The sequence below is a fragment of the Piliocolobus tephrosceles genome, chromosome X (genome assembly GCF_002776525.5).
Source record: "Piliocolobus tephrosceles isolate RC106 chromosome X, ASM277652v3, whole genome shotgun sequence".
In the NCBI taxonomy this organism is placed as follows: domain Eukaryota; kingdom Metazoa; phylum Chordata; class Mammalia; order Primates; family Cercopithecidae; genus Piliocolobus; species Piliocolobus tephrosceles.
This window is the reverse complement of record NC_045455.1, coordinates 74541371-74564406: the sequence shown is the minus strand read 5'-3', so window position 1 is coordinate 74564406 and position 23036 is coordinate 74541371. Positions and strand designations below refer to the sequence as shown.

Genomic DNA, 23036 nt, shown 5'->3' with positions numbered 1-23036 from the left:
TTTGTAATTGTGATTATGTGATCTTCACATGAGATGATCCTGGATTATCTAGGTGGGCCCAGTGCAATAAGAGGGAAGCAAGAGGAATCAGAGAGTCAGAGAAGATGTGACTGTGGAGGCAAGAGGTTGGAGAGAAGCAAGGAAGGGGCTGCAAGCTGAGGAAGGTAGGCAGACCCTAGAAGCTGAGAGAGGCAAAGACATGGATTCTCCTCTAAGAGTCTAGAGTCTCTGGAAGGAATGGAGCCCTCCCAACATCTTTATTTTATTTTATTCATTTTTAGAAATAGATTTAGAGGGTACAGGAGCAGCTTTGTTCCATGGATGTATTGCATAGTGGTGAAGTCTGGGTTTTAGCGTAACCAGCACCTGAATAGTGCACGTTGTACAAATTAAGTATTTATCATCTGTCACCCCCCTTCCACCCTTTAGAGTCTCCAGTGTCCATTATTCCACACTATGTCCATGTGTACACATTATTTAACTCCCACATATAAGTGAGAACATGTGGTACTTCAGATTCTGAGTTATTTCACTTAAGATTAATGGCCTCTAGTTCCATCCATTATTCTGCAGAAGATATGATTTTATTCTTTTTTTATGACTGAGTAGTATTCCATGGTGTATGTGTGTGTGTGTGTATATATACACTTATATATATATATATAGTTTCATATATATGTAGTTTCACTTATATATATATGCAGTTTCACTTATATATATATATGCACATATACACACACACACACACACACACCATAGAATACTACTCAGTCATAAAAAAGAATTATATGTATGTATGTCACAGTTTCTTTATACAATCATTTGTGATGGATACTGGATACTTAGGTTAATGGACACTTTGGTTGATTCCTCATCTTTGCTATTGTTAATAGTGCTGCAATAAACATACGCGTGCAGGTATCCGAGTGCAGGTATCTTTTTAATATAGTGATTTCTTTTCCTGTAGGCAGATACCCAGTAGTGAGATTGCTGGGTCAAATGGTAGTACAATTTTCAGTTCTTTGAGAAATCTCTATACTGTTTTCCATAGATGTTGTACTAATTTACATTCACACCAACAGTATACAAGCATTCCCTTTGCTCCACATTCTTGCTAATACCTGTTGTTTTTTGACTTTTTAATAATAGCCATTCTGACTGCCCTAAGATGGTGTCTCATTGTGGTTTTTGTTTGCATTTCTCTGATGATGAGTGATGTTGAGCATTTTTTATATGCTTCTTGGCCATTTGTATGTCTTTTGAAAAATGTCTGCTCCTGTCCTTTGCCCACTTTTTAATGGGGTTATTCATTGTTGTCATATTGTTCAACATCTTGATTTTAAACTTCTGAAACCTACAACTTTAAGAGAGTACATTTCTGTTGTTTTAAGCCACTAAAATTATGACAATTTGTTACAGCGGCAATAGGAAACTAGTACAATGTGGATTGACTAAACATTAATAACTATAATTTCTTTGAATTATAAGAAATTAAATTCTAGCTTTGTCCAATAGTCTTCAAAAGAAATGGGGGTTTATTATTGATCATATGATTATGATCATATATATATGTGTATATACACACACATACACACACAAACACATATGTGTATATATAGATCCCATAGTAAGATACCCCAACAAGTAACACATGAAGCCTTTCTTGGTGATTCCTCAAAGCCAAGTCCTTTGTCATGTCCTTTTCCTAGGGAAGGCAGGGCAGGAGGGCACAGCTGCACAGGGACCTCTTTATTCTTGATGGTTTCACTCTCATCTTCTATTTTTGATGCTCTGGTGAACCAGATTCTTCTGTGAAGTAACAGTTAGAACAATGACTCTGAAATACAGGCTTAAAGACATTAAGAGGGCGCAGTTCCCTGGACCCCTCTGCAGGACCTGTGATGGGTGGGAGGGATGGCTTGTTTTCCTTGGCCAAGTTCAAACCCATTGTGGGAGGGGGAGCACATGGGCGAGCAGGTGCTGGGGCAGAGGTGAGCGCTTTTGGGCTCCAGCCCTATGGTAGCATCTGGGGGTGTGTTACAATTAATACTCTTTCAGCAGTTGCTGTCCATAGATAGCTAAATATTAACCAGCTCAGTGGAGAGTCAGGGTGACAGCCTTTTACACCCTGCCCTCTTGGTACCCAGGTCCTTGTCTGGCATCCAGGAAGAATCAGGTCCCAGAGACTTGAAGGATAGTGAGTGCAGAGGTTTTACTGAGCGACGGAAGTGGCCGTCAGTGGCATGGGGAGCTGGAAAGTGGATGGAGTGGGAAGATAATCTTCTCCTGGCCAGCCCAAACTCCTTTCCGAGTGTCCAGCTGCTTCTTTGATGTCCAGGTGCTGCTTCTCTCCTTCTCTGCTTTGCTGCTCTGCTCTTCTGCAAGTGGAGTTTAAGGGTTTTTATGGGTATAGGATGTGGGGGGGAGGGGGCGTGGTGGGCCAGGGTGGTTTTGGTAAAAGCAACATTCAAATGGGAAAACAGGGATAACTGTTCTCATTTACGGTCATGGTTTCCAGGCTTGAGAGTAGGGCCTTTGCTGGGAAACCACCCTCTTCTATCCAGTATTTCCCTGTCTCCTGTCCATATCAACATGATAGTCCCAGAAAGATATTAAGTAGCTTGCTTTCCTTTAAAATCTTTGTATAGATTCTAAGACTATATAAATTGTGTGATGAATTCAGTGCTAATTTGAAAAATGTTTGACTTCTGCCTTACATATCTTTATTTTATTAAAGTGTAATGTTATATTAAATGGTTTTCAAGAAAAGTTTGATTTTGTAGTACTTTGGATTTTTTAATTTAGATAAAGAAAAATTTTGCTTTTTAGCATTTAGTTCCTGTGGACATTCTGTGTATGCAGTGAAAACATTGGTATTGACAGCATTAAAATATGTGGTTCCTTATTTATAGAAACAGATATTTGAATTTATGTTTCATTTATATTTTATACTTTAAGGCAATAAAAATCTAAGATTAGGTTATAGAAGGAAGTCAAATTAACCTGGAAAATGATATCGTTATGATTTCATGATTCTTTACTCAAGAAGTAGATTTTTTGTTTAGGGAGTCGAACTGACCTAAACTTAAGCAGAGTCATTGAAGTCCAAGAATTATGAAAGTAAGATTTGATAGCTATCTTCAGCCCAGTCCATCCCCCCTCATCTCAATCAGCGATCGGAAGTCTTAATTCATTACCTTCTATGGTCATTTTAGGTCATTTGAGCAAGGGAGCCACATTACTCATCGAATTTGAGTTTGCTATGGTGGAGGGGGTGGGAGGCCAGAGACAGGTCCTGGTGGATGTGGTCTGCCAGGTGAGCTCCAGAGGCAAGAGCTGAATAGGGTCTATGTGTATATAAGGAGGCTGACATCCAGGTCCCTCGCCTTCTTAGTTCCTTGGAGATTTTCTTGGAGTTGTCAAATACTCAGGTACTTTTTTTTAATTAATGAAAATTTCAAATGTATACAAACTCAGGATAACTGGATAATGACCCCACATCCCCATTGCCCAGCTCCTAGCATTATCTAGCTCTTGTCCTACTTGCTTCATCTGTTTTCTCTTTCCTATTTTTATCTCAAGTGTTTTAAAGCCAATCTTTCACATCATTGCACTTTATCCCTCATTCTTTAAAAGGCATCCCTAAAATGTGGTTGCTGGATTTCAACTCTCCCTCTTTTCCATCTTCTCTGATGCTGCTTGGATATGCAGAAGCTGTGACAGGGAAAGATTTACTGAACTGAACATGGTTATGCAGTTCAGTACTGTACAATGAAGGAATAATATTTTTAATTTTTCTTGCTCTATTATGCTGTTACTTTTGTGTTAACTCCTCGTATAAGAAATGTGTTACTTGCGGACAACTCATTTAGTGTCTGCATTTGTTTCTTCTTTTCAATATGTTGTAATAAAATTAGCTCATACTTAATTTGCATGGATAATTGAAGGATCCGTGATATAATGCCCTTTTTTTTTCTTTTGCCATAAGTCAGTAGTCAACAGAATAATAGCATTTCAGGTTAAGAAGAGACCTTCTGCTGGTGCAATATGGAGAAAGACACACTGTTGGCAAAGGTGTTCCGCTCTTGTCCAGAGGTCTTTATCTTTTCTCTGATTCATTGATTTCTCAGAATAATTGTGTAATCTATTTACAGAAATTTTCCATTAGAGTTTGTTTTTTAGTACTTGTTTTTTTTTGTAGAATCTCATCACAGTGAGTTTTATTTCATATCTATGCTCCGGAATTCTCTGTTGATTATGTGTGTCATTGTATAGGTAATTCCTTGATTTGTAGCTTGGTTTTTGAAATAAATATTACATCCAAAAGATACATAGCTTGTTAGAGAGATACATCAGCAGCCTTAGTGCTATTTATTTTGAATATCTTCAAGAATGTTTCAAAGTTTGATACCTTCGAAATACCTCACTGATACCCTAAGATCTGTAAGTTGTTATTCTGCCGAAATAACCAGTTAGAATGATGTCAGTCAGCCAGAACTGAAAATGTAAAGTGACCCTCAAAGATCTTTGACTGTCAGTAGAGAGAGAAGCTGTGCGTCTGTTTATAAATCTAAACATGGTTCTAAGCAGACATCTGAAAAGATTTTTAGGTAATTCTGAAAGGGAATAGGGAAGACCTTAGTTCAACTAGCACACAATTTGATTTAGGATCCTGTTTACATAGTGTACTGCCTGCAGAGCAGAATTTCTTTATAAGTTTCAGCTGTAGATTAATAATACTGTGTGTGAATTGCCTGTCTAGCTTAGTCCTATTATTATTCCATTATATCTTTATAACTTATTTTACATCATTTTAGATGTTATGAAATTTGTGTTCTGGGATTCCATGGAACTAATATCGTTCAAGAATTTTTGAGCACTTAATGCAGATTCCACAGTGTTCACTTCTATAAAATGAACATGTATAGTATTGCACCAGCATGATAAGGTCTCTTCTTAATGTGAAATGCTGTTATTCTGTTGGTTAAAATGACACTAGCTGTTGAAAATTCCGATGGCACTTTCTTTGGTCATGGTGCCAGAATTATATTTGTTGTGACATTTTACTTCAGTTAGTCTTCCATTAAAATTCAAGCACCCTTGGGAGAAAATATGCATTAAACCTTTATCATCTATTAACACCTCGGGAAAATTGCTTTTTAGGTTAGTTGTCATATTAGAAAACAGATGGGACTTGAGACAACTGGATCATAAAATGGAGAAGCATTGACCCCAGAAAACAAAGGAATTGGAAGAGACTTTGTGACTTGCAACTCAAAATGCCTCCAGGGACCACTGGGTCATATAAGAGTATGCAGTGGTCAACAGAAGAAAATAGGCCACACTGTTTGTACTTGTACCTCTCTAATTATGGTGAATTTTAGCCTTTTTTTTTTTTAAAAAATATTTTTAAATAAAACAGCAATTCAGGGTTTAAACAGAATGGACAAAAAAAATCAGAAATCATAATTTTGTGGCCTGTGTTATATTACATGGGATACCATAGATGAAAGACTATTTCAGACTGATCCCCCAAAAGGAACGCTGTTGAGGGCAGATGAAAACACTGGGAATTTTGGGAGCAGAAGGATGCTAGAAAGAAAGAGATCCATAAAGATTAAGAGCACGTTCTTGACATTACTTATACCAGACTCCGCCTTTACAAAAAGGCAAATTGGATACTTTCACTCCCATTCGTGGTTGATAAACAGGGGAGTACATCAGTATCACCTGTGTAGCTTTGCCAACCTACATCTAAGACTATCCACACCCGCCGGGCGCGGTGGCTCACGCCTGTAATCCCAACACTTTCGGAGGCTGAGGCGGGCAGATCACGATGTCAGGAGTTCAAGACCAGCCTGGCCAACATGGTGAAACCCCGTCTCTACTAAAAATACAAAAATTAGCTGGGCATGGTGGTGGGTGACTGTAATCCCAGCTACTCTGGAGGCTGAGACAGGAGAATTGCTTGAACTGGGACACAGGAGGCAGAGCTTGCAGTGAGCCAAGATCTTGCCATTGCACTCCAGCCTGGGTGACAGAGCAAGACCCTATCTCAAAAAAAACAAAAACAAAAACAAAAACAAATACAAAGAACTCTTCACAACCTCACCACAAACCAAGATTTAGATTCAGCAAGTCTGCTTTGGAGCTTGGTTGGGTAATTTGGACAAAAAAAAAAAAAAAAAAAAAACCCTATTTTGGTTCAAGTGTACATGTGCAATTGCAGAACTGTGCTCTTGGAAGTAGAGGTTTCCAGTTTACTGTTTGGAATATAAGAGTATCTCTGCTCTCAAAATAATCGCTTCAGGGCTGGGCACGCGGTGGCTCACGCCTGTAATCCTAGCACTTTGGGAAGCCAACGTGGGAGGATTGCTTGAGCTCAGGAGTTTGAGACCAGCCTGGGCAACACGGTGAAACCCCGTCTCTACTAAAATACAAAAAATTAGCCAGGTGTGGTGGTGCACCCCTGTAGTCCCAGCTACTCGGGAGGCTGAGGCAGGAACATTGCTTGAACCTGGGAGGTGGAGGTTGCAGTGAGCTGAAATCACACCACTGCACTCCAGCCTGGGCAACAGAGCGAGACTCCATCTCTAAATAATAATAATAATAATAATAATTTCTTCAGATGCACAACTACATTGCAGTTTGGCACATTTAAGTTTCCAAAGTGAATTATTTTATTCCATAAAAGAATATAAAAAAGCAACATACATAATTAAAGAGTTGGAAGTAGATTTCATGAGGAAAGGTGGAAGGGGCACATAAAGCCTGAGCAGTTGGCAACTTCAGGTGTAGCAAAGCTAGTGTTAAGAAGGCACAGAATACAAAATATAAAAGGATTAGCTGGGCATGGTGGTGCACGCCTGTAGTCCTATCTACTTGGGAGGCTGAGGTGGGAAGATCACTTCAGTGCAGGAGTTGAAGGCTACAGTGAGCTTTGATTGTGTCAGTGCAGTCCAGCCTGGGTGACAGGTGAGACTCTATCTCCAAAAATAAAAAGACACACAAGTATTTCTGATTAGACTGTAATAAACATCAAATTGTATCAACTGAATTATAATAATGCAATAAAAATTGATACAGCACCATAAAATTTTTCACTTGTCCTGCTTTCCAATAAAGGCTTCACGCTGCCTATGAATTTTTATTTCAATAAAAGCAGTTCAGGATTAATCACTAATGATACAACAGTAAGTCCTGCTATAGAGCAGTTGAAATCAATTTGTTGTAAAGAACTTTAGGTTAGAAATAAGAATTTTCTAACAAAAGGTTGTTGGACATTAAAAATGACCAGAGAAGTTTGCAGAATTTCCATCATTGCAGAATAAAAAGAATCTGAGTTAAAATGAATAACTGGCAATCTTAACTAGTTTACACGTGATACTTATTAGAGATGCCATGCTGAATTCTTTCAGTGATATACAGACCCTGAGACTCTTCATTTTAGTAAACATTTTGCCATTTTATGCTACTGGGCAAGGTTAAATACAAGTGCAATTAAGGAGAGTCCATTTTTTCCCAATTTGTTGGTTGATATTTTCCTAATATTTTCTAAGGTCAGTCGGTCGTTATCATTATTCCCATTTTGGTGGTTTGCTAGTCAGTGACTATTTTGTTGACACATGTCTCCATTTTTGACTTTTCATTTCACTTTTCATCTTAGACCACACTTACACAAAAAAATATACATTACAGAAGAAATCCGTAAATGTGTATGTGCTTTCTTTGCCTGCTAAGAAGAATTGTGATTATAACATTTACTGAGCTTGACTGCATGGCAGAGACTGTACTAAATGTTTTACCTGGATTAGCTCATGGATCCACAGCTGACGCTGCAGAGTTACTGTGAGTTACTGCTCTGTCCCTTCTTAGCAGAGGACAGACACGCTTAGGGAGCTCAGGAAATGTGTCCACAGCCAGACAGTTAGGAAGGGATGTTGTTGGGATCCAGGGTGGGTCAGTGTGACTCCAAAGTTTTTTTTTTGTTGAGACAGTCTTGCTCTGTTACCCAGGCTGGAGTGCAGTGGCACAATCTCGGCTCACTGCAGTCTCCACCTCCCAAGTTCAAGTGATTCTCCTGCCTCAGCTTCCTGAGTAGCAGGGACTACAGGTGTGTGCTACCATACCTGGCATATATATATATATATATATATATATATATATATTTTAGTTGAGATGTGGTTTCATTATATTGGCCAGGCTGGTCTTGAACTCCTGACTTCAGACGATCCGCCCACCTCAGCCTCCCAAAGTGCTGGGATTACAGGGGTGAGCCACCGCACCTGGCCTGACTCCAAAGTTTAGAGACAGAGTTAGATTGTGCTTTTATATTAGTGATTTCCAATTGAGAATTAACAGCTCCCTCTAGTTCACTTCTCTTTAGAAACTTCTTTCATTAAGTTCTAACATTGTTGGGGAGAACAATAAAATATCTTTAGACACTAGGTCTCAAACTTGGCCACGCTTTGGAATTACCTGAGAGTTTCCAAAAAAAATACTGGGCCTCAAACTCCTAATCTCAAGTGATCTGCCTGCCTTAGTCTCCCAGAGTGCTGTGATTACAGGCATGAACCACTGCACCCAGCCCCCCAAAATACTGGGGTCTCACCCTCAGATGTTCTGTGTTCATGGAGTGTAGCATAGACCTGGGGATTTTTTAAAAACTCCAGATGTTCCTATTTTCAAATAATGCAAATTTTTGAATTCTAAATTCTCATCTTTCTGTTAGTAAAAAATTAAGTAACGTTTTTATTACAGAAGTAGTGCATATTTGATTTAGACACTACAGAAAGGCTGGGCTTGGTGGCTTACACCTGTTGATCCCAGCACTTTCGGAGGCTGAGGCTAGAGGATGGCTTTAAGCCAGGAGTTTGAGACCAGCCTGGGCAACATAGGGAGACCTTGTCACTACAAAACCAAACATAAATTAGCTGGGTGTGGTGGCACATACCTGTGGTCCCAGCTACTCAAGAGACTGAGGTGGGAGTATCGCTTGAGCACAGGAGGTCGAGGCTGCAATGAGGTGTGATCGAGCCACTGTACTCCAGCCCGGGCAGCAGAGCAAGACCCTATCTCAAAAAACAAAACAAAACCACAGACAAAAAAAAATTATGATTAAAATTATCTGTCATTCCTTCACTGAAAGATAGCAGTGCAGTATTTATAGTATGGGTTTTAGTATGCAGTATCTATGTATGGGTTTTTTTTGTTTTTTTTTTTAGCCTGCACACCTTTATATATTTGACATCTTAACTACAATGTTACTCTTCTATAGATTTTTATATTTAATGCCAATTTTTTTTTGTCTGTTTTATGCACTTATATGCATTGTCAGACTGAGAAATTTTTGACTCTTACATAATAGTGTCGTTGGCTCAATCCTTACAGGTCAGTAACTCCCAAGGTGGGGCAATATTTCTATTAATGGAGAGTTTGTATATTATTTGAGTTAGCACTTAGGGAACTGATTTAGATGTCTGTCCTTTGGACCCCATCTTCTTTAGTACTTTTTCAGGCAAGGTAATCCTTGGTTTACTTCTTGTCTTCCTTGTACCCTCTTTAAAGCAAATCCCACGTGGTTTTTATCCCCGGCCCTGGCAGGCAGTACATGCTCAATAAATGCTTGAATGGATGAACAGACAGGCAGATGTACCCCAGAATCTGATGTGGGACTGGTGGTTATAGTTTGAAAAAATTACTGAAGTTAAGTTCAGATATGTCTGAAAAAAATGATTGGTAAATATGATGGTGGTAGGAGAGGCAGTTAGAGTGGGGTTGAGGTAAGCACAAGGACGCGGAGAGGTTTTAGGATAGGTGAGCTTCAGCTCTTCCAGGAAAAGTAAAACGTCTTCTAGTTCCAGAAACGTCCTGGACCTGTCCTCCCCACCAGGCCTGGTTTTTGCTGGTGAATAACCCCTCCCCCAAGTATGGTAGAGGGATTGCGTTCTATCCTTCCATCTCCCCTATCCTACTCACTTGTAGGACATCTTATTTTCAAAATAAGGACATCATAATACATTTTGGAGTTTGCTCCTCCCCAGGTATCTTCCTAATAAAGATTTCGATGAGAAGCTGCTGCAGTGTAATGCATTTCAGCTGGGGATAACCAGAGCCTGTCGGTCAACAGCTGCATCTGTCCCATCCTTTCCTAGGAAGGTCTGGGATGAGGAAGAATTTAAATAAAAGGTGGGAGGGGACTAGAGCATTGAAGGACTGCCGAGGGATTACCCCTGGAAGGAAGAGGTCCATCTGGGAGGCGTTAGCCGGGTTGTTGGTAAGCCAGGCTCGTCTAGTAAGCCCAGACAACTCTGGGCTGCTCACTGAGGTATTTGTGGCACTGTGGCCACAAAGCCAGTATGATTTCTTTTTCATACTGACTTCTTATAATGTCACTTTATAATCAGTAGATTTCTTAATCACAAGGGCTATAAATCAAAATAACTTTCCAATTTTTTTTGCCTCTGGAAAACTTAACTGTATTAAATGTGTTATGATCTTTCCTTGCTTATTACTGTTCACTTTAAAACAAGTTTTTATTGAAAAGGAGAAATTGCAAATGTGTACATTTTACTTTATTAGTATATAAGCACACATGATTTATATTGCTGAAATCATTTGGAATTGAGGCATTTGTGCAATTCCAAATACGCAAAGAAAAATTAGAAGCTATTCTTTATCCTTCTTTCTCCCCTTTTTCTTGAATTTACAATGACTTTACAAGACATTTAATGTAAAGGCACTAAAGACAGTTAAAACCATTAGTCATCATGCTTTACTTAGAATTCAGCAAAGAACAAAGTTAAAGAACAAAATAGCAAGCCTGGTTTATTTGTCTGAATAATGCTTGTCTCATGATACTTTATCTCATATAAGGGAAGGAGAGGGAATCCTTAGAGTTACATCATATAAGGTAGCAAAAAATAAATACAATAAATGCTAGAGACAATATTTATTCAGAAAACATCAGCGAGTCCAATGAAACTTGGAGACTCTGCAATGCTGTGCCAGTCATTAGAGCCAGGAGTGTATTATGATTTAATGGTACCTCTCTGCTGCATCTCATGAGCTGTCCTAGAAAAACATTTTGAAGCAATAAAGCATCCATTTGGCTCTTAAGTAATGAGAGGCATTGTTCTTTGCATTAACTATTTATTCAGGAAGAGAAGTGACCAACTGTTAATAAGCTTTATCCAAAGAGGGTCGTGGAAAACAAGAAAATGCAAAAGTGAGGTTCTCTTCAATTTCATATGCAGTTAACAAATATCCAGAGCTGACTGATTGGTGCTCCTCTTCCATGTGACTTTTGGCTGGCTGTATTTAAGGGTGAGTGCCTGTTAGATGTATTTAAAGCTTCTGGGTTTAAGGAAGGACTCTGTAGCCTGAACCCATGACAAATGAGACACGGCAATGACTCGTGAGTAGCTAAGACTGGATTGATCTCTCTATTGTTTTGAATAATGGACTTATTTTCTAAGAAGAATAGTAACGACTTAGGCTTACTAGTTTACTCCTTTTGGGAAGGATTCATTTTTTCTTTTTGTTTGTTTTAGAAGATTATTGCTTTTTCATTACTTGTGAAATCTGCTCAATAATCTGATGTAACGTTTAGACTTATCACTTGATCAAGAGGCTTTTAACTTGAGAAAAATTCTTATTTGCTATATAAATAGATATGTGCTTTATTCTTTGGAAATAGTTTCTAGGTAGGAATGCAACGTTTTTCTCTTGTTCTGCAAGTAAATAAATGATCTCTTCTTGACAGTAAATGTGTAGGATTTAGTAACTTCAAGATTATAGCCAGAATATTGTATTCACAAATAAATAGGGGCTTCTTTCAAGTCATTTCAGAATCTTACTTTGAAGCACTTTGATCCTATGACAGTGTGAAGTTTTCATTCCACTTGCTTTAAGGTCCTTAATGTAATTAAGTTGCCTTTTTAATGACATGAAAAAAGATAAAAATCGCAATTCTTTTCTTCCCTAAAGCCAACAAAAGGATGTTTATGTTAATTCTTTGTCCCTGCTCTCACTAAATACTAGTACAGTGGAGTTCTACACAATGGGGGAAGAATCTTCATAAATCATTAAAATAGACAGTGGAAGTGATATGTAAACTCAATATTATTTAAATATTAACAGAATATTGTTGATACCATAATAAATCAATTAGGTGGCCGGGCGCGGTGGTTCACGGCTGTAATCCCAGCACTTTGGGAGGCCGAGGTGGGCAGATCACGAGGTCAAGAGATCCAGACCATCCTGGCCAATATGGTGAAACCCTGCCTTTACTAAAAAAAAAAAAAATTAAGAAATCATTTAATATTGCATTCCTTTGATTTTTAATTTAGAAATATTTTCCATATTGAAAACTAAAATAATTAAGAAATCATTTAATATTACATTTCTTTGATTTTTAATTTAAAAATATTTTCCATATTGAAAACTATGTATTCCTGCTAAGCTTACTATGAATTATTTTGAAGTATATTTAAAATCAGTTTGCAAGATATATTTCATGGAGTAAGAATGCATTGTGTCTTTGGGTTTATAGCCTTAGAAAAAAGGGCTAAAGAGCCCAAGTAAGTAGCAAAAGGGTCAAAGATAGAAAAACTCCTTAGGCTTTTTCTTTCCTAGACCACATTATTTCTATCATACAGAGGACAAAACATAAGAAATAAAGACTCAGGTTAGAAATGGAATTACCTCAGAAGATGTTAGGTTTTGCAACAATCTTTCTGTTTGGGTGTTAACAATCATTAGATTGAATGATCCCTTTCAGATCATCACTCCATTCAGAAGGCTAATGCTGTGTGCTGAGAACAGAAAGGAGATGGAGGATTGGATCAGCTCGCTGAAGTCTGTACAGACCAGAGAACCCTACGAGGTAAAATAGCATCTTTTCTTTCGTCTCATGTTCTTAGGAAATAAATGTTAACCAAAGGGCTAGAGCTCTACTGTGCAAACATAAGTATGTGTACACTCATTCAGCAACTTGTTTAGACCAGATTTTGAAATTCTTAGCTTAAAGCAAAGGGCTTTGGTTTTAAAAATGATGGATTTGAAAATTTGACCATGACTATATATGCATTCCAAACAGTTCAGCATCTGTATGTAGCCTTGTTTGCTGGCTTGGCAAATCTGTCCTCACATCTCTTTTCTAGGTGGCTCAGTTTAATGTGGAACATTTCTCAGGGATGCACAACTGGTACGCCTGCTCCCACGCCCGACCCACCTTCTGTAACGTGTGCAGAGAGAGTCTTTCTGGAGTCACCTCCCATGGCCTGTCCTGCGAAGGTACTGTAGCACCTAGCATGTGTTTTCTACCATACCGTAGACATGCCGCCACTGGTTTCACTATAGCTTTAAATTGAGCTTGCCACACATAGGACTAGCTTGGGAAATATTTTTACTCAGGAAAAAAATAACATAGTCATTTAAAGGAAACATAAATCAAAATACAGCATTTCACCCCCAAGAAACTAGGAACTACAAAAAAAAAAAAAAAAAAAAAAAAAATCTTTGGACCTTGTGTAATCATTCTGGTATTCTTTATTCTGGTTGATTATGGAGAGCAAAAGTTTTTGTGAGGACAGTATATACTCTTTGGCAGAATTTCTGATTGTTAATTATATTGGACTGTTTTAAATATTATTTTCTTTCCTTTTGTTTGTTTAATCTAAATAGGTGTCATCCTTTCTAATTTCCTTAAAATTTTCTAAAAATAAGGCCTATGCTGTTGTTATTTTGTTTGTTTTGAGAAAGGATCTCACCCTGTCACCCAGCCTGGAATGTAGTGACATGATCAAGTCTCTGTGCAGCCTCAGCCTCCTGGGCTCAAACGATCCTCCTACCTCAGTCTCCCTAGTAGCTGGGACTACAGTCAAGCACCATCACACCTGGCTAATCTTTTTTTTTTTTTTTAAGTTTCTAGCGATGGGGGTCTCACTGTGTTGCCCAGGCTGGTCTTAAACTCCTGGGCTCAAGCAGTCCTCCTGCATTGGCCTCCCAAAGTGCTGGATTAGAAGCATGAGCAGATTTATGAGTTATTTTCAGTGTGAGAGCAGTGACCACCAAAAGCAAATACATTAATAATCGCCCACAGAAAATTCATAACTTCTTTAGAGTTATTTTATTTCATACTTCAGTGATTACACTATTGTATACTACTTTTTGAACTATATATGATAATAATAATACCAGCATTTTTTCTCTAATCCAAACATTTCTTAAGTAATTTGGAGTATCACTTATTTATAATTAAGTAATAAAGTAGTAATAGAGTCACAGCCTTAATTGATTTTTAAACTATAAAATCTGTGATATGTCATTGTTTCAGCTATTTACTATGATACAGCATAGCGGTTAAGAATAGAGCTCTTCAGTCAAACCCTCTTCACTTCCACCATCACAGACTATAACCAGGAGAAGTTGTTTAACTCACTTAGGCTTTCCTCTCCTCATCGATAAGATGGGGATAATAGTCATTTATGCCTCATAGAATCACTATAAAAACTAAATGAGAGAATACATACAATAAAACTACTTTTCTAGTTCAATAAATTGCAAGACGTTTGTAACTGTTCTGTAAGAAACTTATTGCAAATTTGCGTCATGGGCTTGATGCATTAAAATTCATGAAGGAGAAAATTTGGAGAAGGCATTAAAGCTTTCTTTTTAGACTTAAAGAATGATTGCAAAAGAGATCTGATTGGCCTTTATTATGACTTTAGTAATCTAGAAGGGTTTACATAGAGCTGAATAACTCCTACCAGATCTGTAATATTATATGGTATTATTTTAAGGATTTTACTAAAATCTTTATTCCAAAAATGCTAAAAAGACACCACATCTGAGACAGTCTGTGGTGCCCTTCTGGTTTGAGGGTTATACATTATTAAATATATGTATTTAAAAATTGAGTCAATAGTGGAATGACTGAATTTTTTCTAAGCATTTTAAAAGAAAAATGAAAATTACATTATTTGGTGAGAATAAGAAACTTAAAAGTCTTTATATTTGTTATATTCGGCTGGGCGCGGTGGCTCATGCCTGTAATCCCAGCACTTTGGGAGGCCGAGGCGGGTGGATCACCTGGGGTTGAGAATTTGAGACCAGCCTGACCAACGTGGAGAAACCCCGTGTCTACTAAAAATACAAAATTAGCCAGGCGTGGTGGCACATGCCTGTAATCCCAGCTACATGGGAGACTGAGGCAGGAGAATTGCTTGAACCCGGGAGTTGGAGGTTGCAGTGAGCGGAGATCGGGCCATTGCACTCCAGCCTGGGCAACAAGAGTGAAACTCCATCTCCAAAAAACCAAAACAAATAAATTTGTTATATTCTTCTATAAATAATATAATTTTCAAGACTTTTTAAAAAGTCTCAATTATCAGATTAAACCATTTTTTAATGAAAATTGTATATTAGTATTCATTTCCTTTGTTGGTAAAAATTTTTAAATCTGTAGTATCTTGCCTATTAGTATTTTCAGAACCATAGCAGAAGATTTTAAAAATCCCAAGAGTTTAATAAATATGAAAAAGTTGCCTTTTTATATTTTAAGAGAATATGGTTATTCTGGATATTTTCATCATAATCAAAGTCATACTTACACTTTTGAAAACCCCCTAAAATCTGAATAAGCAGCTTGCTTGATAAAACTGAAAACATTAGATACAAGAGGCTTTAAATATTGTAAGAGATGCAAATATTATGATGTGTTCCACAGTGAATATGAATAACTTTGTATTAGCATAGAATTCAGCTTCCAATATGTGAAGCCTTCACTACATTTACTAGCCTTTCTACCCTCATTTCCACAATAAAATGAAGCCATACTGATTGGTTTCCTAGTTGTATATTGAATAACTAAAGTTATTATTTTAAAGCTTTGCATATATAAAATATTATATGAATGAAAAATAGCAGACAGAAAAATAGAATTTAATAATCCCCTAAGTCAATTAAGAATATTAATTGTCATTTCAGGGCATAATTGTCCATTACAGTTATTTAAACAGTACTTTAACCAAAAAAGATAAACAATAATTTAAAAAAAATCAACAGCATCAAATATGTCATCATGGGTACTTACGAATTTTGATCTTAAATGATGATGATTTTTTTTTTTGCAATGGGGGGACTCATTTTGTTGCTCAGGCTGGAGTGCAGTGGCACAATCACGGCTCATTGCAGCCTTAATTGCCCAGGCCCAAGCAATTCTCCCACCTTGGCCTCCCGAGTAGCTGGCACCACAGGCATGCAGCACCCATGCCTGGCTAATTTTTTTTATTTATTACTTGTAGAGACTAGGTCTCACCATCTTGCCCAGGCTAGTCTCAAACTCCTGGGCTCAAGCTATCCTCCCCCCTTGGCCTTCCGAAATGCAGAGATTAAACCACCACACTTAACTGATTTTTAACACTTACAGAGATTTAGTATAGTAAATACTGAATATTGTAATAAAAAATCATAATCTTATTACGTCTGCATTTTTTTTTTTTTTTTTTGAGATGGAGTCTTGCTCTGTTGCCAGGCTGGAGTGCAGTGCCGTGATCTCAGCTCACTGCAACCTCTGCCTTATGGGTTCAAGTGATTCTCATGCCTCGGCCTCCCAAATAGCTGGGACTACGGGTGCGCTCCCACCTCGCCCAGCTAATTTCTGTATTTTTAGTAGAGATGAGGTTTCACCGTGTTGGCCAGGATGGTCTCAAACTCCTGACCTCAGGTGATCTGCTCGCCTTGGCCTCCCAAAGTGCTGGAATTACAGGCATGAGTCACCACCTATTTTTTAAGTTCTCTCATTTTAAACAATAAGTTTACAGGTCAGGGGAAGGTGCTTTATTTCAGAATAACTTGTTTGGAGAAATTTGTTAACTAACAAAATTTGGGTGCATGCTGATCACTTTCATTTCTTAGTTACCATAATTACAGTCTGATTTGTTTTATTATTAGTATTATGTTATATTAAGCAACTTGGTAATTTTCAAGGCTCATTACATGAAGTACTTTATTATTATAAAAGTGTGATTTTTTTATTTTTAGTAGGCTGTTCGGTTTTTAATGGCAAAGTTTTCAAAAAGCTATGAAATTATACCATTACTCTCTTTTATGTCCTGCTTTTCCCCTTAGAAGCCAGATACTGACTGTGAATATCAAGTACTTATTTGTACTTCTAAAGCATCCTGGGAAATACGTTGCAGATAGTTTTAGGACTCCACTTTTGACAAAGACCACAATAGATGAAAAGGCCTAGAGACGCTAGCCAATCAGTTTAAAGTTGTCACTTATGTTAGAGCAAAAGAGATTAAGTCATTGTAAAAATTTTCACCAAGCTAAGCTTCCTTCTGATGGTGCTGTGTCTTCACACTTAGGATTCATCAGCAACAAAATTCAAGTGAAGTATTATTATTATTTTGAGATTGAGTTTCACTCTGTCACCAGGCTGGAGTGCAGTGGCATGATCTCGGCTCACTGCAACCTCCACCTCCCAGGTTCAAGCTATTCTCCTGCCTCAGCCTCCCGGGTAGCTGGGACTACAGGCGCACACCACCACGCTCAGCTAATTTTTGTATTTTTAGTAGAGATGGGGTTTCATCATGTTGGCCAGACTTGTCTTGAACTCTGGAATTCAGGTGATCCACCCGCCTCGGCCTCCCAAAGTGCTGGGATTACAGGTGTGAGCCACCACGCCCAGCCTCAAGTGAAGTATTATTTTCTATATGAAGTCTGTGTTTGAGTTACACACTCATTTATAACAAAAATGGTGGAAGGAAAAGAATTTTTCAAAGTACACAAAAGAGAAGTTAAACATTTCCAATTTGTATGAATTATCATTATTATTGTTATTATTATTTTTTTTTGAGACAGAGTGTTACTGTGTCTCCCAGGCTGGAGTGCAGTGGCATGATCTCGGCTCACTGCAACCTCCGCCTCCTGGGCTCAAGCAATTCTTATGTCTCATAAGAATCCCATGTAACTGGGATTACAGGCATGCACCATCACACCTGGCTAATTTTTAAATTTTTAGTAGAGACGGGGTTTCACATTTTTGACCAGGCTGGTCTCAAACTCCTGACCTCAGGTGATCTGCCACCTTGGCCTCCCAGAGTGCTGGGATTACAGGCATGAGCCACTGTGCCTGGCCTAGACTAATATTTTTCAAGGATAAACCAGCTCAGTTTAACAATCCATTTGTACATAGATTAGTCATGATACCTGAAGCATTTTGAACATTTGGCTAAAGACATCTTAGTTATTTTACCTGAAACTTTTGTGTTCATGTTATATCAAATTAAGACAGTTTCAAGAGAATGGTGTGTAATACAAAATTTGTTAATGGTTGACTTAGAAATCCAGAAAATCACGTGAAAAGGAGATACCTTGCCTTTAAATTTAGCAACACTTACCTTAGTATGTTTGCACTGAAATGATTTCTACTTTTAACTTTTTAGCTAGAAGTCGGGAACTGACTTAATATCAGTATCCACTAATATTTGAATAATTTCCTTAGAGAGATAAACGTGTTTAATAATAGTCAAATCCCGATTTTCATAAGTATGGTTAATTTTTCAGATAACCTATAGTTCACTTGTTTTTCCACATATGGGCTGCTTTTTTCCCCCTCATTATTTCCTCCAATTTCTCTTTTATAAGTTCCTTTTGATCATATGACTGGGGAGATTTAGTGAAACCTATAGTGACAGCATCGCTTCATCATCCCTTCTTTCTACATTTGTCATTTGGTCATCTCAACATAATACTTTCCAAAGATAGGGCCGTGTTTGTGACCCTCACCAACCTATTTTCCATGATGCCTGGCTGTCTTATTGGTATACTTGTACTTTACAGCCACTTTATCGTACTGATATTTTCAGACTTATAATCAGTATTTTATATGTATGGAAAAATACAAATATCAGAAATGTACAGCTTGATGAATTTTTGCAAATTGAACACATTCGTATAATCAGCACCTACATTTAAAAATAGGATATCACCAGCAGACCTGCGACCAAATTTTATTTGCTTCCCTCTCTCCCTCTCTCATATGTGTGTGTTGTCTGCCTTCTACAGCAGTAATTCTTTTGCATTTATTTCTTTTCTGTTCCTCTAAGTAGCAATCTACTTATAGCTTGATAAAAGTGCTTCATAAATACATAGCCATATTTGTTTTCTAGAATACCATTACTATTGTTGCAGAATAATTTAATCTTTTAAATATATTTGTTTTCTTCTACTTCCTCCCTCCCTTTTAAAATTTTATGCTGTGATTTCCTTTAATCGTTGGTCCAAAAGTTCTTGTCCACTTAAAAGCAGTTGCTCTTTTTTTTTTTTTTTTTTTTTTAGTGTGTAAATTCAAGGCTCACAAAAGATGTGCAGTGAGAGCAACAAATAACTGTAAATGGACTACCCTGGCCTCCATTGGGAAGGACATTATAGAAGATGAAGATGGCGTAAGCTGCTGCTCTGTCTCTGCTCTCTTCCCAGTAACTCCTCTTTTATGTTCTGCTCTTGTGGAAGCTGAGAAAGTTAAGTAGGAATGCTTATTATTAGGATTTCATAGAAGGTTTGGTTGATTCCGAGTTTTTATGTTTAATTCAATCCTTCATAGCTTCCTTTAGTTCTTAGATTTTGAAGGAAATCTGTTGTGAATACGGCTTAGAAGTGGCCGTTGTGCTGGGCTGTTGTTGTCGACCTCTGATGAACTCTGAGATGCCTAGGCTTAGCTGAGATGTTCAGTCTTCAGACTTTGGGGTTGCCTCTCAACAGCACACCTCCGCTTTCAAAACCTTGCCTCCATTGCACCATGCATATGGATTTCTGGTAACGCTTAGTAGTCACTTTATTGTCATCCCTTTACGTGCCTCAGCTAAACCCTGAGGGACAAGCCTTTACCTTACTTTTATATTGCTTGAACGTTCACAGTAGACGCTCAATACATGTGGGGTAAATGAGTGAATGCTGTGCATGAAATATACTGCTGATCCCCTAGAGTGAGAAACGATTCAGAATCTCCTCTGGGGTAAGGTTGGTGTCCACCAGTCTTCACCTGGCTGCCCTTTCTTCCTTCTCCACAGGTGGCGATGCCTCACCAGTGGCTCGAGGGCAACCTGCCTGTAAGTGCCAAGTGTGCTGTCTGTGACAAAACGTGTGGCAGTGTTCTCCGTCTACAGGATTGGAAATGCCTGTGGTGTAAGACAATGGTGAGGGTTTTGGAATCAGTTCATCCTTGTTAATTAGCTTCTTTCCCTAACTTTGTCATCCGCCTGGCGTAGAGGCAAGGTGAAGAATTTGTGATAGAGCTGAGCCTGGTAGCATATGCACCCCATGGTGACATTCTTCTTTCCTTACAGTATAGTCCTCCTAGCCTGGTCGTTGTTTCAAATGCCCTGTAAAACTTACTCTTGTTCTTCCATATCCTGTGCCTCAAGATCTCCTATTCATAGTTTTATTGTTTTTTCATTTTGCTTTATCAACAAAGTGGTTTGCTATATTCGGGCCTATTTTACTACCTGAAAGCCCTTCTCTGGTGTGTCACCAAATTTTGGTTGACGTGCAAAATGTAAATTTGCTACAACGCTATCAGTGCTCCCTGACAGAGGTGAACAACATATGCAGCTGAACATGAAGCCAACAGCTGATTGTTTATGCCAGATACAGTGAGGACAGGGCCTCTGGACTGTGTGAGGACAGTCAGAGTAGGAAAGAGGTCACGCAGACAGTTTTTCGTGGGACTGAAAAACTGCAGGATGAGGAGGTCGTGGGTGTGAGTGTTCATCTTAGTACTGGGCGATGCTGTTCTACGATGATAGTGATTGCCTTACACTGGGGCTGACTTACTTGGTGGTTTTGAGTCTTGTCTTTTAACATTGCTGGCTGAAATTTGGAAGCCAGCTTCAAATTTTAACATGTGGAAAAACTATTGTTTTGGGTATGTATAGTGTAGATCAGCAAATGTAAGAGATGTGTGATGTTTTGCTTTCCTAATCAATGAGATTGTCTGATAGGCCACAAAGGAAAATAAGTCCTACAACTTTTTAGTTAGGCCTGATAGGTGAATCTGTGTTTCTTCTCTTTGTCCTCATGCTTTTGTTATTCTTCATTGATTGCCTCTTTTACTAGCCTTAGATATGTTATTAATACTTTTTCTCTTATCTCATTTAATCTAATATATAGACTGTAACAGGTGTCTCTCTTTAGAATCTTAGTGCAAGCCTAGCCCCTGAAACCTTCTTATGCCATTTTTTATTTTAAAGGAATTCATTCTTCCCATAAACAAGATTTAAAATCATCATCCCACCTCAGATTTGTTTTTGAGAGGACAACCACTGATAGCAAATTTTCCTCCTATTTTTATTGGCCTGTACATTTACTAAAGTCGATTTCTCTACTTCTAGAGCTTCAACTGTTCACTTCCAATTAATTGGCCGGGTGCGGTGGCTCACGCCTGTAATCCCAGCACTTTGGGAGGCCGTGGTGGGCAGATCACAAGGTCAGGAGATCGAGACCATCCTGACTAACAGAGTGAAACCCTGTCTCTATAAAAATACAAAAAATTAGCTGGGCGTGGTGGCACACACCTGTAATCCCAGCTACTCGGGAGGCTGAGGCAGGAGAATTGCTTGAATCTGGGAGGCAGAGGTTGCAGTGAGCTGAGATTGTGCCACTGCACTCCAGCCCGGGTGACAGAGCGAGACTCTGTCTCTCACAAAAAAAAAAAAAATGAAAAGAAAACACATCATGTGTGATGAATTATTTTAGAAAGATTTTATGTAAATTTTCTTTACGTGCAATATGTATATCGTTACTTTAAAAAAAGTCGGTAATTTTTAAACTCTGTTAACTTTAACAGCAGGAGTTAATTAGGTTTATTACTTGCTCATTCTATTCACCCCTAACGTTTAAACATTTCTTAACTAGAACAGCAGTGGTATTACAGATGGTAGAAGGTAGGATGCCTTTTCTCTCTTTTTTCCTGGCAAACTCAAATTTCACCTTGTGACATCATTCCTGCCCCACCCTGTGTAAATTCAACATGCTAGTTTCTGAGCTACCATCACCTTATAGCACGTCCCCTAGTCTTGCACTTTCTATACACAACCATTTGCCTGTTTACATATCATTTTGCCTTTAAAACATGAGTTTCTGGCCTGGCACGGTGGCTCATGCCTGTAATCCCAGCACATTGGGAGGCTGAGGCAGGCTGACTCCTGAGGTCAGGAGTTCGAGACCAGCTTGACCAACATGGTGGAACCCCGTCTCTACTAAAAATACAAAAAAATTAGTTGGATGCAGTGGTGCATACCTGTAATCCCAGCTACTTGGGATGCTGAGACAGGAGAATTGCCTGAACCTGGGAGTTGGAGGTTGCAGTTAGCCGAGATTGCGCCATTCCACTCCAGCCTGGGCAACAAGAGTGAAACATCATCTCAAAAAATAAAAAATAAAAAACATGACTGCCTGTAATTCCAGCACTTTGGGAGGCTGAGGCGGGTGGATCACCTGAGGTCCGGAGTTCAAGACCAGCCTGGCCAACATGGTGAAACCCCGTTTTACTAAAAATACAAAAATTAGCTGGAAGTGGTGGCAGGTGCCTGTAATCCTAGCTACTCGGGAGGCCGAGGCAGGAGAATCGCTTGAACCCGGGAGGCCGAGGTCGCAGTGAGCTGAGATCATGCCACTGCACTCCAGCTTGGGCAACAAGAGTGACACTCCATGTCAAACAAACAAACAAAATCATGAGTTTCTAATAGCAGGATATCTAGTGCCTAAAACATAGTCTGTGTAGTAAAAAAAGAAAACAAACAAAATCAAAAAGCCTATAGCCCTAAAAGCCTAATGAATCAACTTATAATTTTTCCTACTGTCATCCAGGTCTGTGGACATAGTTTTACCTTTTCTGTAAAAATTGTGAAGACATAAATTGATCATGTGCTTTTCTTATTTAGCATTATTATAAATACCTTTCTGTTTTGCTCCATGGTTCTCATACATTTTAAAATTACTTTTTTTTTTTTTTTTTTTTTTTTTTT

General features: G+C 38.4%; 1 protein-coding gene across 2 annotated transcripts in view; it reads left to right on the top strand.

The window, feature by feature from the left end:
- The window catches only part of DGKH (diacylglycerol kinase eta), a 204228-nt gene that overhangs the window by 114130 nt on the left and 67062 nt on the right, over positions 1-23036 (top strand). The window contains exons 5-8 of one of the 2 annotated variants that reach the window (XM_023208912.1): positions 12782-12886; positions 13164-13296; positions 19351-19457; positions 20082-20207. In XM_023208912.1, coding sequence (XP_023064680.1) covers positions 12782-12886; positions 13164-13296; positions 19351-19457; positions 20082-20207 — 471 coding nt within the window. Of the gene's footprint in view, positions 1-12781; positions 12887-13163; positions 13297-19350; positions 19458-20081; positions 20208-23036 lie in introns of those variants that run through there. The other variant, XM_023208913.1, reaches the window with a different exon arrangement.